General features: G+C 33.0%; 1 protein-coding gene and 1 long non-coding RNA gene across 2 annotated transcripts in view; one reads left to right on the forward strand and one right to left on the reverse strand.

The window, feature by feature from the left end:
* LOC111056988 (ATP-dependent DNA helicase PIF1-like) overlaps window positions 1-7,612 on the forward strand; it is a 29,760-nt gene extending 22,148 nt beyond the window's left edge. The window contains exons 2-5 of the mRNA XM_039442128.1: window positions 4,052-4,191; window positions 4,945-5,130; window positions 5,790-5,932; window positions 7,222-7,612. Coding sequence (XP_039298062.1) covers window positions 4,052-4,191; window positions 4,945-5,130; window positions 5,790-5,932; window positions 7,222-7,452 — 700 coding nt within the window. The 3' untranslated portion in view covers window positions 7,453-7,612. The remainder of the gene's footprint in view (window positions 1-4,051; window positions 4,192-4,944; window positions 5,131-5,789; window positions 5,933-7,221) is intronic.
* Window positions 7,613-12,018: 4,406 nt separating this feature from the next.
* On the reverse strand, window positions 12,019-15,273 carry LOC120354848. The gene is made up of 2 exons (XR_005573251.1): window positions 15,175-15,273; window positions 12,019-14,364 (listed from the first exon to the last, which is right to left on the reverse strand). It is a non-coding gene; the product is annotated as an uncharacterized LOC120354848 (long non-coding RNA).
* Window positions 15,274-15,577: the final 304 nt, after the last annotated feature.

The raw sequence follows: 15,577 nt of genomic DNA on the forward strand, positions 1-15,577 counted from the left end.
ATCCCTCACTAATTTAAATTCCTCATAAGCTTCCCTAACAATATTTCTTTGAGTAAGAATATCTTCAGTTATCCATTCATCTACTTGTTTAATTTACTTTTTACTTTGACTTTTTTTATCGGACAGCATACACTAATGTGAAATCTTAGAGTATCAATGAATTGCTTATATTTGTAATTTAGGTTACAACTGTTATAAACACTACTCCAATTTTCTTGAAGCAGTTCCTGCTTCAAACAATTTATATTTCCTAGCTCATATTGCTGAATTTCTTTCACAAAAGTTTTTTTTCTGCTTGGATTCTGGCCCTGCAACTTAACATCTAAAATTTGATAGTTATGATCTGATAGATCTGAGCTACCTAACCTGACATTACAACCTTCTATATTTGTGAGGATATTATCAATAATTGTCTGTGAAGTTCGAGTTACTCTTGTATATTCGTGGACCTTAATTTCTAAATTATTCATATTAATAATATCTCTAATATCCTCTGTCATTTTATCCTGCCTGGCAAAATCAGTATTGAAATCTCCTACTACTATAACATTTGTGAAACGAGCGGTTGTAATTTCCAAAAGTGTATGGAGCAGCTCACAAAATTTTTGCCAGTCTCCATTTGGTGACCTATAGATACCTAACACTGCTACCTCGAATCGATCATCAATTTTTAACCTTAGTCCTGTCACCTCTAAATCCATCTCAACAGAAAATCTCTTAACAAAATCCAGTCATAAGTTTGGGTATGTTTAGCATTGCTAGTGAATATACATACACCACACTTCTATGAGCTATTCTACAAAATTCTGATCTCAGTGAATAGCCTGGAATCCTAACTTGATTTATTTCCTTTATTTTTAAGCCATGCTCTGTGAAAATAACAATGTCAGGATCCTCCTGTTTAAGAAATATTCTAATCTGTCAATTTTGTTGCGAAGATACTGAATATTTTGATGATAAATACTAAAAACCTTACCAGCTTGTGCTACTCTATCTCTAGCATTTGTAGCTATTTCCCTTCCCTGTTTTGAGCCAATTTACTAAAAAATCGTTATTTGGTTTTTTAACTGTTTTTAAACCAGAGGATTGCAAACGGCTTTCAATCAGCTCTGCCAATCTATTACAAAAGATTACTTTGCCAGATCGATTTAGATGCAACCCATGATTAGTGAAGTTATGTCTTTTCAGCCTTTCATTTAGTAAACAAATCCCCAGTGTTTAGAATTCTTATTTTTTAGGCTGTTGATTGTATTATGGATTGATTTGTTTGTCGAATTGATTGCTTCATTTAATTCTGGCCTATCAAACCTATTAGGAATAGTACTTATTATTAAGTTTGTTTTTTTTAAGAAACTATTATAGGTTCAAAAAAAACGGAAAGATGTGTTTCCTTTCTAGGTATCTTGTGAAAGTTTTTAAAGAGAGCTGCTAACGAGAAAATGAGAGAAAATAAAGCTAGATTCTCTCGTATCAGTATCAGTGTCCGTGTTTAGTTCAGTCAAAATATGGTTTGTTCCCAATGGGATTATTCCCACTCAGCGGTGACGACCGACGGTGACGATTGGGAATAGGCCTGGTCTTCTTAGTACTCAATGGAGATAGGAAGAATTTTCGAGTTCTAGATTGTACCCGAAAACTGATACTGCTATTTGCTAATCCAGATGTGTGTTAATCATCTGTGTAATCCCGTTGGATCACATTCGGTTCTTCTTTGGTTACTCAATAAAAACTAAAGAAATACTTGTAGGAATATAATTTTTATTTTTAGAGAAATATAACAAAATATCATTTTGTTCTTATGTGCAAGTAGTTCTATTCAGTTTAAAGAGTTCTATCACCCAAAGAGCGCCCATTATTTTAATTCTCTATCGGTATAGTCGATTTTGAATGCCAATTTGAGCTGTTTGTGATATTCTAGCAGCAGGGTGTTACGAATGGAGTTATTGCTTCATTCGCTCCATATCTTACATTACATTATTGATTGCCTTACAGAATATTTCCATTCATCTAAGTAACTTTTCAATTATATTCTCCTCCTCGAAATCTGCAATTCAATTTCGAGAGCCATATGTGGTGAGGAAGAATAGCAGGCTATTTTTGAGCATGTTCTACGTATACTACCTACCATTGTAATGTTATATTAGTATTATTGATCTCATTAAGATTCAGAGTTGAATTGAAAAATAGGGAAATATTGCTTGTGGTATGATCAGGATGTAACCAGAACCTTATGCCTAATATTTCCATCACTGGATAACATTTCTGAAATATTCGTTGTAAAATTCCGAACTTTCTCAAATATTCCGGCATTTTCAAATTCAAAATACCATAAAATAATAATCGAAGTAAATTTTTCGCGCTTGTTTCATAGTAGTAAGGCTGTTTTAGTATCTATTATAACAAAATTATTTCCGATAATCTTTAATTATCAGAACATAATATCTCATCTTTTTAAATTATGACACTAATTTATCACGTAAAAACTGAAAAGAATTCTGATTTTGTTTTGAGTTATGAATAAAAACAGCCTCAACCATTGGCGTAGATTGCTGTTTGACATTGGGGGGACGTACTGGGGGTCTGGGGAGTGCCCCCAAGCAAAGGTTTTTTTGGAAAATAGCTTATTAAAATGGTGGTTTTTAGAGCATATTTCACTTCAAATCTGTATTAAATCCTCTTATTCGGCAGTGGTAAATTAGTGGACAAATAAATAAAATTCTGAGTTAGCCTAATAGTCTTAATTTTACTAGATGAAAATTATTTACAAAAAAACCAGCATAATAAAACAGCATTAGTTGTATTGTTTGTTTCGATTACCAGCCATAATTTGAATCTTCAATAAATTTTTCTGGGGGACACAGCATACGCCATAAAATATTGGGGGGGGGGACGCGTCCCCCGTGTCACAGGTTCTACACTCGTGTATATTAAAAAAAATACGTAATTAATTACTCATAGTAATTTGACGGTGGGTGTGATTGGGGATCCTACTCAGATTGAAAATACTAATTTCAAGAAAAAATTAATGGCGAAAACCGAATATCGATATCTCAAAAAGTTTCGAAGATATTCACATTATTAATCAATACTATTCAAAGCAGAAAGAGGAGAAAAAAGTATGAGAACGGCTTAGTATCTCATGAAAGATTGTGATTCCAAGGTGGGTGTGATTGGGAATCCTACTCAAATTGGAAATACTACTTTACTATGACTTTAAAAATCTGGTCAACCATCTTGGATCCACCATATTGAATGTAACTTTATTTTTTTAAATGAGAAGGTTGTCATGCGATACATGATTTCGATGTGGAATTTCAAGAAAAAATGAATGGCGAAAACCGCACATGGATATCTCAAACCGTTTAGAAGATATTCACATTATTAATCAATATCATGCATATCAGAAATGAAATACATAAGTGGTATTGATTAATAATGTGAATATCTTCTGAACGTTTTGAGATATCGATGTGCGGTTTTCGTCATTCATTTTTTCTTGAAATTCCGCATCGAAATCGTGTATCGCATGACCACCTTCCTATTTAAAAAATAAAGTTACATTCGAAATGGCAGATCCAAGATGGCGGACCATATTTTTAAAGTCATAGTAAAGTAGTATTTTCAATTAGGATCCCCAATCACACCCACCGTCAAATTACCTTTGTGTATGAGATATTAAGCCGTTCTCGGACTTTTCACCCACTCTGTATAATAAGCACAGCATCAGCGAAATTTGCGTGTTCGTGACACAGTTCACAGTGAAGTATTTTGATAAATAGTTTGTATAAAATAATTTGAAACTTGGAGAAAATATTTGTGTTGCCAAAATTGTACGACAGTTCAATCCTTTCATACAAGCCCATATGGCTGGATATATTCAAATTGACAACTGTGTGTTGTCTTTGCAAGTGCCATAAATAAGGGAATAAACATTATGCGTAATGCTCTACTACCCTGTAAATCTTATAACAATAATTGGTTTTGCTCCATGATGTCTCATTTTCATACTTCAAGAAATTAACTAGATTCATAAATGTATTATTGTTTGCAGAGTAACAAATGAGATTGCAGATCGTCTGAATTTGACGAGAAGTCAGGTGATTGGAGGCAATGGCATTCAGGCGACCAGATTGTGCTGCTACACCAATGAAGCAAATACTATCAACAAAACTAATTTGGAAAACCTTGCCGGTACTGGCATGTACTGTATGGTCTACTATTTTGCTTTATAAATTTAATGATACAGAGTTCTAGTTTTTCTGATAAAATTGAGAATGCTTCTGGATTTGAAGGGTTATCAAGGAATATTCTTCATCATTCTCGAGGAATGAGGGATTCTTGAACTATTTCTCGTGTAAAATTTGTGATTCATATAATAAAAGCTATCTAATCTCATAAGATTTTCTTCATCTATGTATATAAATACTATTGAAAAACAAGCTTCGTGTTTGGTCCGATGTGCAAAACATGGGTTCTGGAAGCAATAGTCAGAAAAATTTGTAGCGTTCCAAAAATGAGTTTCATGTTGAATTGATTTGAAACCTTTCTATATAGATTTTTTAATGCGGATAAATGCCCACATAGGCTTTTGCCTGTGAGTGGGTAATGGGAAGGGTAGTGGACAATGGGAATGCTGGGTGATTGATGAAATGATCAAAAGTCCATGCCTTCCGGCGGGATTTGCATCGCTAAAAAAATTTCAACAAACCTTGGGCTATTTCATCTAATTCACAATAATTACAGTATAGGCCTATTCTTGAAAGTTCTTACCTTTTTTGAGAGATATGGTCCATATTCCCTTGAATTACCTTCTACTATACTATTAGGAGTGTGCATTTTATTCTAGATTTGATCACCTCCATTTTATTATTATTAGAATGATTCTGATGCACTTTAGGTCTCCTGATCACACATAATACCTATACATATTACTACATTTTGCAGGGGAATCAAAAGATTTTGAAGCGTCAGACAGCGACAAAGGGAATAGCAAGATACTCGATGAATACACTCCGGTCGAAAATACAATCTCCTTGAAAGTCGGGGCTCAAGTGATGCTTGTCAAAAATATCAACGTCAGCAAAGGCCTTGTGAATGGTGCCAGAGGAGTCGTCACTAAGTTCTCAAGCGGTAATTATTCATTATTTATTTATTTATTTCCACAATTACATTTTTCATTAGTCGAAGTGCAATACATAAAGTTTTAGGAAACAATGAAATAAAATTAAGTTTGTAGGCTACTATTCAATTATTAATTTTCTTAGTATTTTTTTATCTAAATATTTAGCACCAAATCTTGCTTGTACATTGAAGCCAATAACTTTTTTCAAACTAAGCCTGGTGCTTAGTCTGTCATGTCAATCAATTGATCAATTTGAAGTGAAGTTTCGCTTAAAATAGAATAGTTTCAAAAATTTAAATAGTTTTAGTTGTTTATCTTGACATTTCAAGAGTTATGAAAGTTAATGCATCTAGCATTCTAGCTGGTATGGTGGCAGTTATAAGACACCATAGAATTATTGATTCAAATTGTTTTTATATGTGTTATCGATTTGGATTGTATGACAATTTTCAAGTCCATTCCTTCTATGATTGTGTGTATGTCATTGTGAATAAATAACTATAAATATATTCAACATTAATAGTAACTGTTTTAACATACAATCTATAGAAATATCCATGTTTATGTTTCATGTAAGCTTTTTCCTTGAACTTTTATACCAATTTATTCATTGTTATTCAAATGAATCTGGTTATTTGTTCAATTGTTATTCTGAATCTATTTGCAGGCTTACCGGTAGTGAAATTTCTGTCAGTGGAATACACGGTGAAACAAGAAAAGTGGATTGTCCGCGCAGCTGGAGGTCTGATGCTCACCAGGATTCAACTGCCTCTCAAGCTAGCCTGGGCATTCTCCATCCACAAATCCCAGGTACAATATTACAGTACTATTCATCAACACAGTACAGTACAACACAGTCATCTCTAGGAATGCAATGCCCAACGTACCGGCAATGATGTTCTTTAGATCCGAACTTGGTTCAACTTAGTTTAGGTTTTTGGTTAGCAGACAAGTTGAAGCTCGGCCCAGTATGGATTGATAGACCTAGTGAAGAGCGTTGCCAGTTCGTTGCTTTGAGCATTCCTAGAGATAGTTGTGGTGGTGGAACTTATTAAATTGGACGATCTCTTACTTTGAATGAGTCTTGGGAGTAGATTTGTTTTAAGTATATTCTAAAGCCATTTCAAATTGCCAACGATCCGTCTTTATCATTATTTTATTAATTGATACAGATAAAGCGAGAAAATTCAACAGGCATCCGTCCATCACTGTTTTAATCGTTAACAACCAATTAACAGCCCATGAGTGGAATAAATTGTTTTTATTCCAAATTATCACTAGCTAACTAGTTAACTTACTATCAGTCGAAACTTGTTCCATCTGATATTTCATTGAATGCTCGTAATTTTAGTCTATGGTTGGTTCTAGACGCTAGATTATATTATAGCCTTAGACCCGGCTCCACTAGCAATATTCACTGCATCGGCAGGAGTTTTACTGCTAGAAATAGATCGATCCTATTGCGGTGAATGAAAGGAGGCTAGATGTGCAGTGATTCTCCGGCAACAGTTGAAAAGACTCGACAGTGTCAAGGACATGCGGTTGTAAATGGTCCGATTTTTCGAGTAGCAAATTTGTGCCGATCTGTTTCTACATGTGCGGCGGCGCTTCATGAAAGAAGTTTTACTGCACATATTGAGCAGTAAATTGAAGCCTTTATCGCACAGCTTATTATCTGCAGTAAAACTCCGACTAATTAATGCAGTAAAAACTGTCTGTGAAGCGGGGGCCTTGAACAGCGGGGACATCGCTCGCAATGTTTGTACCTATTTGATATTATTGTGATATACTGAATACTAGTCCGAGGGAATGTTATCATATCGAATGCAGTTACTATCGAGTGAGATTTTTTACTAAAAAACAAAAATAATTGCATGTTTTTGGCCGTGAGACTACTTTCAACTGCACAGGTGCTTGAATTTGGTTAAAATGTTAAATCATCTCTATCATTCCCATTGACTTCTTTTAGATGAATGTACGGTATTTAAAAATATCCATCAATTAGATTATGGATTATTATCTAATAATATTATCATGCCTAGACAATTTATTGAGTTTTTCGTTTTTATATTTCAATTTCTATATTAATTTTTTGACAGGGACTAACGCTGGACTGTGTGGAAATGAACCTGTCTCAAGTGTTCGAAGCTGGGCAGGCGTATGTGGCGCTCTCCCGTGCCAAGAGTCTCGACTGCTTGCGGGTCATCGACTTTGATATCCAGAAAATTTGGGCGAATCCTGATGTACTTAAATTCTATAAGCGACTGGATCAACGATGTAGGGAACTAGAATCAATTAGTGAATTTATTCCTCTTGGTAGGAAAAAGTGATCGATCTTAGGTGTAATAATCGATAAAATCTATATTTTTATATTTTTTTTACTATTTATACGCTCTATTTTATTCTTGATAACAATAATATACTTCGATATGACCGTCAAATCGATTCGTTAATATGAATAAAATGATGATTGTGTGAGAGTGAAGAAAGTCTATAATATTTTTCCCAGAACGAGGCTATTCAAAATAAATAAAATAATGTTGCCGTAGACAAGGGCATCATCGATAATTATCGATTCATGCAAATTCATTATGGTACATGATCATAACAAATACGAATCATGATCAAATATGATTATAACTCGTATTGGTTTAAATTGAATTGTTTGTATTGGTTTTACTCGACTTTACTCTTGTATTGTTTTTACTTGAATACGAAATGGATTTTAAGATGATATCTTCTGAATGAGTGAATCATTACATAATCCTCGTAGCTGTTATAATTTAATACACAGTTTTCTATCTAACAACTGTGAATCGGTGGATTGGCTGACCTAAATACCCTTCACCTAAATAATCAATCCCGCTGTGAAAGTAGCCAATTCATAAATGCTAAGTTCATTCTAATTTTTAACTTGCTGTGCAAGATTTAAATTTTTTCGTTGAGATATTCTCTGAAATTAAGTTACTGGTCAGCAGTACTCAATGAGCTTAGTTCTGATAGCTCCTCTTTAGACTGAGTATTCAATATTCATACATAGAGCAACCTAGTGAGATGAGAAGAGAAAAATATGAATTTGCAGCGGCGTGAAGCTTATTGCGCATGCGCTCTATTTCTCTTGTAATCTTTTTGCACTAGCCGCAGGGTGTCCAACCAATGTGATGTCCTCTTCTCTAGCCTTTTTTCTCGTGACATAACCATCGATAACACTCCAGCCAACCTTTCTTTGTGACTGAATCATATATAGCAATGCCACTTGAACTTAAGTTGCTATTTTAGAACATACAAAGTTAAATGAGCGTGGGTATGCAGAGTGTTGATAGAGCGGTCATAGCAAAGCTACAAGCACTCTTTACGTTGCTAAGGAGCAAAAGAAACTATCACAGAAGCTATCACCAGTAGTTTTCTGATAGTCCAGGCAATGCTCGGAAGAGGGTATAAAAGGGAAAGTTTGGAAGACAATTTTCGACCCCGCAGTTCTGTTTAGGGTAGTAAGGAGTAGTAAGAGCGAATATCTCGGAAACTGTTGGGAATATCTCAAAATTCCACTAAACAAATAGTGTAGAGAATTCAAGCTTCACACCCCTTCAAATTTCATTGTCAAATGATCAACTGTTGCAATATTGAAAATTTCACCAACTACACCAAAGTTGCTATAAAAATGAAAAGAAAACTTGGAATAGTGAAATAATACATCATTTCAAAGAGACTTTAATGCTCTACAAACCTACGATAAGCATTGATTTATAAGATGCATTGTTGAGGAGTTATAAGCCCTGAAAGAGCAAAAAATGGTATAAAAACCTGTTATTTTAACAATTACCTACACACCTTCAAGAGCGAGTATCTCGGGAACTGTTGGGAATATCTCAAAATTACACTAAACAAAAAGTGTAGAGAATTCAGCAAGCTTCATTTTGGAGATGTTAGTTATGTGGGTTCAACGCATTGTTCTCAAGATATGAGCGTGGAAGCAAAAAGCTAAAAAATGCTACTTTTAAACCACCCTCATCCCCTTAGCACATGAGTTAGGGATAGGGACTTTTGATATGTTCTCCTCCTAACTAGTCTCAACAAAGCTGCAAAGTCAAAAATTGTGTTCAAAACATTCCCTCCAAATTCCTTTGTCAATTGGTCTATTGTTGCAAAATTAGAGTTTTCACACTCAACACTTAAGTCTGCTGCAACAGTTGTAGGGAAATGCGTATAAGTGTGAAATTATACATCAAATTGAAGAGAATTAGATGCTCTACAAGCTCATAATCAGCATGGATTTTTCCATCGATTTTTAAAAAGTTATAAGAGCAAAAATAGAAAAAAATGGAGGCAAACGTGTTTCTTTAAAAAATGTCGTACCTTTAAGAGCGGATATCTCGAAAACTAGAGAAGATATAGAAAAAGTTGTGAGATAAATATTGCAGGAAATTATGTAAGTAAGCTTTAATTCTGTATATAACAGTTATGTCCGTAAAATACATAGTTTTCGAGTTATATGAGAGAAACCAAAAAATGGTACCTTTGAACCACCCCCACCCTCTTAGCACAATGGGTAGGGGTGGGGAATTTTGACATGTTTAACTCCTTACTACCCTAAACAGAACTGAGGGGTCAAAAATTGTCTTCCAAACTTTTCCCTCTATAACCTTTCCTTGACTGGACTATGAATAGATTTTTAAAAACCAAGAATTGATTTTTGTAATCTGTGATTCAACATGCTCTGATGGATTGAGTTTTCCCTCTGTCAAAGAGGTTATATAACATAATATTATTACATCCTCTAATGTTATCCCCAAAAATTTGACATCACTGGAAAGCGGTGATATAAAAATTAATCTTGCTAGCAAGATTCACTTTCAAGTGTCATCATTTCTTATTATAATAGCGTCATCGCTTCCCATTAATCAATGCTGACTATAGAATTCATCAAAATCAATCAGCTGTTTCTATTCTCCTGACTTTTCACTGCTTCCAACTCTGGCTGACCAGTTAAACCTTTGAAACGTTGTCATTCTCCCAAGGCGTGGCGTTCTATTGAAGGAGGCTGTGATATTAGTCACAAAGAGTTTGTATTACATTATTACTCCCAACCTCTTTGGCCTCTGCTTGTATTACATTATTAGCCACAACCTCTTTATCTTTAGCCTCTGCTATTAATTATTTTCAAACTTTCATGTGAATATGCTAATTATAATTGTCTCGAAGAATTAATAGCTTTAACGCTGGTCTGACTACTCATAATCTATACTATAATATAGGAAAGAACTTGATAGGAAAATTATGTTTGACGCATCATCACATCTGAACTACTGGACTGATTAACTTGAAATTCTTCATATAGATACTTCTTAATTAACCGAGGATGGTAATAGAGGAATGCTGACTGTTTGAAGTGAATTTAACTATAGCAAGACCGCGGCAGACGCGCTACAAGCAAAAGCAGAGAAAATAAAACAATCTTATAAATCTTATTATCAGCTGAGCTTTAGTGTTTACAAGTTTGTGTTGCTTGAATGGTTCCAAATTTTCTTAAATAACTCAATATTATTCGTTACAAGTGGTAATTGAGTGTAATATTTCTAATTAATTTATTAATTCAAGCCATCTAAATTCAAAATTTATAGTTTTCATTTTTGTTTTGGACTGAAATTTTATCAAAATTGTACACGTGAAATTCTAACCTTATTTCGGACTTTTTCACCTATAAATTTGGAAGAAAAATAGCACAAGGACTATCTTATTATTTTATCTTTCAATGTCATTTGCATTGTAATCGTATAAGTTTTCTCTGGCAAAAGGTTGCTTCACTGTAAGCACTGCGAGCATGAAGTAACATTGAACAAACGCGATCTAGGGTGATGTCACACCATGCTGGACTCAATACTACTGGAAAAAATGCACTGCGCACATAGATGTCTGGTGTGACATGGTCTCATTTCACAAACACTGCTGGAATTTTTTAAACAAAAAATATTCAAAAATTTGTTAAGTGACTCAAGATTTAACAAAGCTGAAAGAAAGTGGGAATACAAAAACATAAAAGCATGGCAAGATAATCAAGAATTGACTAATTGAAAGCGCACTATTGGTGCACCCAATGTTATGTGCACCATAGTGGTGCACCCAATGTTATGTGCACCATAGTGGTGCACCCAATGTTATGTGCACCATAGTGGTGCACCCAATGTTATGTGCACCATAGTGTTTCAATTTGAAGCTCTCTTGAGTGAGGTTTTAATAAAATCTATCATTAGGTGTTATTGTTGGCCACAGAATAGTTTTGGGCTATGCCCTATGCCAGTTGTTCTTTCCCAATCATATTCATATGATTTGTAATTGTATTAACAAATAAATAAATACATTAAAAAGTGGACGAATCTATTCAATTAAAATGGGTGGCGTGTTCTTCCACTCCCATTAGAATGATGACCGCTTGTGGCCAGATCCACTAAATGACAAATTTGTAACTGGTATTTTTTTAATAAATAAGCCTCAAGTATGTATATTTTCAAATAAATAATAAATAAACTAAAACTTTATCCATTTTATCAAGCCATTGCAATCTTGCCATGCAATTGAGAAGGTACAAAAGATAAATTGATTAAAAATCAAAACAAAAGCCATTAATCACTAAAAGATCAAAAAACTTGATTTTTATGATTTTTTTCTGTGATTGCGTATAAATAGAAAAAAAACCTATAATATTGTATTATTGGATACTTCTTTGATATTGTTAATTCGATCTTTAATAACAATGATTTTTATTAATATGAGAATAAAATATCACGAAAGGGATCTACAAAAATGAATCAGTCTGAGAACTTTGGAAAATATTAAGCTAACTCTAAGAAGAATTTTAGTACATGGAGAAGGTAACCTGAAAAAATTTTAAAATCTAACTAGGTTAGTAATTTTATTTTGAACATTTTGTGAATTTGAAGAAAGATACAAATAGAAAAATTGAAATATTAGAAATTAATAAGCATTGAACAACAAATTATAAATTTCAAGATATATGTTGAATTCATCAGGTTTGATAAAAATTACCTGAATAAAAGTTTTAAAGTCACTTTCAGCTTCCATGTTGTACAGAATATTTAGGCAATATATTATAGAAGTTGAAGCTTGGGAATTGAAGTGGAGTAAACCAAAAATATCATTAATTAGTCTAACAAACCACGATAATTTCAGTTAAATGGCATTTCCTTTGAAATTAATTTCAATTCACAAGTCGAAAATAGTGAAAGATAAGGTCGGCAATCGTTTTCATTCACAAGTCTTTCCAACTCGTAAATATAAAATAATGTTATGCTACTATTTATCCAATTCGCGAAACAAATCCAAACATAACAGCCAAATATGGTAGGGGTAAAATGGTGAATATTGCACAAAAGATAAAATCGGTCAGTCTGAACTGAGAAAAAATGCTCTCAAAAGTCGAGAACTTTTTCTTAATAAAACTTTAGTTCGCAATGATTTTACAGGCTGAAATGATAATCTGCACTGCACAATATAAATGCTACTTGATATTAAAATGTTATCACCAAAATTGTTTCCATTTTGAATCCAGTGCAACCTATTTGCAGTTAAGGGAACGATTACTAGGCTTGTAATGATTTCCATTTTCTGGCACGGTGGAGAAGACAATAAAAGGTTAAATGGTCTATTACTTCAGATTTTTTCAAATTTCAACAAAATCAATAACAGAATAATTGAGATATAGATGCAGTAAGTACATAACCAAATAGGTATTCAGCCTTCATAATAGGACTGTAAAGCTATTAACATTAAATGAATAATATAATATTAAATAATCCTTATAGTTTGTGTATTAATATGTTTTCTAGAATACTCTTGTTTTCAATAAATTGTATTTTAAATTATTAAACGAAAATGCAATCAAATGCTGCAAACCACCCCGAAGACTTCTGCTACAGCAAATATTGACAACAGCTACTATCCAAGAGGTTTATTTTCAATTTTAAAATTCGGTTACATCAAGAAGTAAAAAACCGTTACTCTTCAAGTGGATCTACGATTTTCGATCTTCTAAAAAAACCATTAACATTCAAAATATATCCAACTATTACAAATTCTGGAATAAAATTATTATTTTAATAAGATTAGAACTACTTCAAATACAAGTTGACAAATGTTGTAAGAACTGGAAGAAAATGTTACTGTGATGATTTATAAGTATTCACTATTGATTTTCATTAAAATGATGAACGATTCCTTCGTCACACATTGATATTTATTTATGTATTTATCATTTACAATCAACTTAAGGACAAAGAAACAGACTACAGTCCAAAACTTCTTTTCATCCCAATTTCATAAAATATATTAAACTCTCTTCGCTATTATGAACCTATACAAGAATTTCCATCCATTTAGGTATTCTATTGGTTATCATTCAATTAATAGACATTCTAATAGAGAAGAAAGTGAATCATTGATATTGGACAGATACAAACAAACTTATAGAAATTTAAAAGTATGTGAGATATTTCAATATAAATAGTTTAAACAGACACAACACCAGTAAAGTAGTAATTCTTTAAAAGCCAAAATTTATGTGTGAATTGTTAAAATCAATTCCATGTTAACATCACACGGCATTAGGGCTTAGGGCATTAGCACTGCGATAATACGATGTTATGCTTTATCGGTGAAGCTTAAATATACAACTATTCTAATCCAAGTGCGTCTTACATAAAAATTCAACTCACACTCATAAAATCATTACAAGCTCAAAAACATGATGTAATAACATTAGCTTATTAGAAGAGTAGCAAATGAAGATTTCTTAATTCCAAGAACATATTTATTTGCTATTATTTCAAAATGCTTATTTGACTAGTAGTAATGAATAAGTATCAGTATAACAAAGATAAAATTATGACAGCTAAATGTTATTAATCATTTGAAATAGTTTTTTAAACATGACAAATTGATAGCAATTTTGCTTTTGTAATAATTTATGAGTAACGCCATACTATAACAAACTTTCACAATTTTCCGTGACTTTTCTATTAGTTAAGTAGTCGTGTTACTCAACTTTCTAGTAAATTGAAGTTATGCATCTTTTGTAAACTTCAAGTACAACAAACTTATTATTTTTCATACTTGCATAAACGTGAACGTCTCGTCAATTCTTTGAGAAAGAACCTTATTTGCTAGATGCTCCATTGACGTAGCTGGTTTTTGTTTCCGCTGAAGGAGATATATTCGATCCGAAAAGTCTACAACAAAAGAAATAAGACAATTGAAGACCGGTTTCAAAATGCCTCAAGAATATTAAGAAAAATGAGTAGACTGACCACGATCATATTGGAATCGACCATATCAGATTCTACAAATAACTATTCCATTCGAATTAACAATTAATAGACCAATGTCACTCTTTGATATCAATCACCAAAAGTTGAATGATAAAGATTGTTAAGCAACCCAAAAAAAAATTAATTGCAGCGGCGTAAAGGCAGCCACGCTTTTTCTTTTGACATCAACAGTCCATATTATACAAAGTAATTTCGAGGATGCTCTCAATTATAGATGCATATCGATTGAACCCTTGTCAATGAAACCGGAGCACAGTACCAAATCTGATTGAAGACAGTTGATCCTAGTTGGTGCATCCCAGCATGAGGTGGCGATTTAGTGGTAGACTTGACTAAATTAATTTCTCTTTATACGGTAGCATGATCGCAAATTCTCTGATGCTTACTCATTTAGGGGATAAGATATCGTCCATTCCTTTTGATGAATAAACATGACGTTATTTTAAATAACTCTGTTGAAGTTTATAAGAGTTCTGTTGAATTTGTCAGGAGTGTTTCGTCATGGAAAACAACATCAATTATTTGCAACAGACTAATTATTCAATAGTGACTGGACAGAAATGCAAATAACTAATGCGATTGTTGGTTAATTTTTTATTTTGAAAACTGGATTTAGTCATTTTTATTGACGAATTCTAGTAAACTTGAATGTTATTCTAATGATTGAACTTCAAATAACAGCTATATTATAAAAAGTAAAATAACATTTACCCGTCTCCAGATTGAATATTATTCCCTTTCTTGGTTGGAGCGACTGTGTCAAGTCCCATCTTCGATAGTGCCCTTAGCGCTGTTAGAGCAGCCTAAAAACAAAGATAAAATACATGTAAAAATACAATTTTATTTTAGGTGAACAGATACGAATTGGAAAATTATTAATACGTTGCAGATTGCATTATTGCTCTTGGAGTTGAAAAGTACAATGATTAAATTGTAAGCAAGCAAACAATATCAAGTCGTAAGCTTTATTGGAATGTATACAAAAAAAATTGCAAACAGCTAATAATGCCAACACAAATTGTAAAGATAGGAAGAGATAGATAGATAAATAACTTTGATTTACACTTTACAATATTAAAAGTGATGTGGGCGAGGAATGAAACAGTACGAAAAT

Source organism: Nilaparvata lugens, chromosome X (assembly GCF_014356525.2).
Source record: "Nilaparvata lugens isolate BPH chromosome X, ASM1435652v1, whole genome shotgun sequence".
Taxonomy (NCBI): Eukaryota; Metazoa; Arthropoda; class Insecta; order Hemiptera; family Delphacidae; genus Nilaparvata; species Nilaparvata lugens.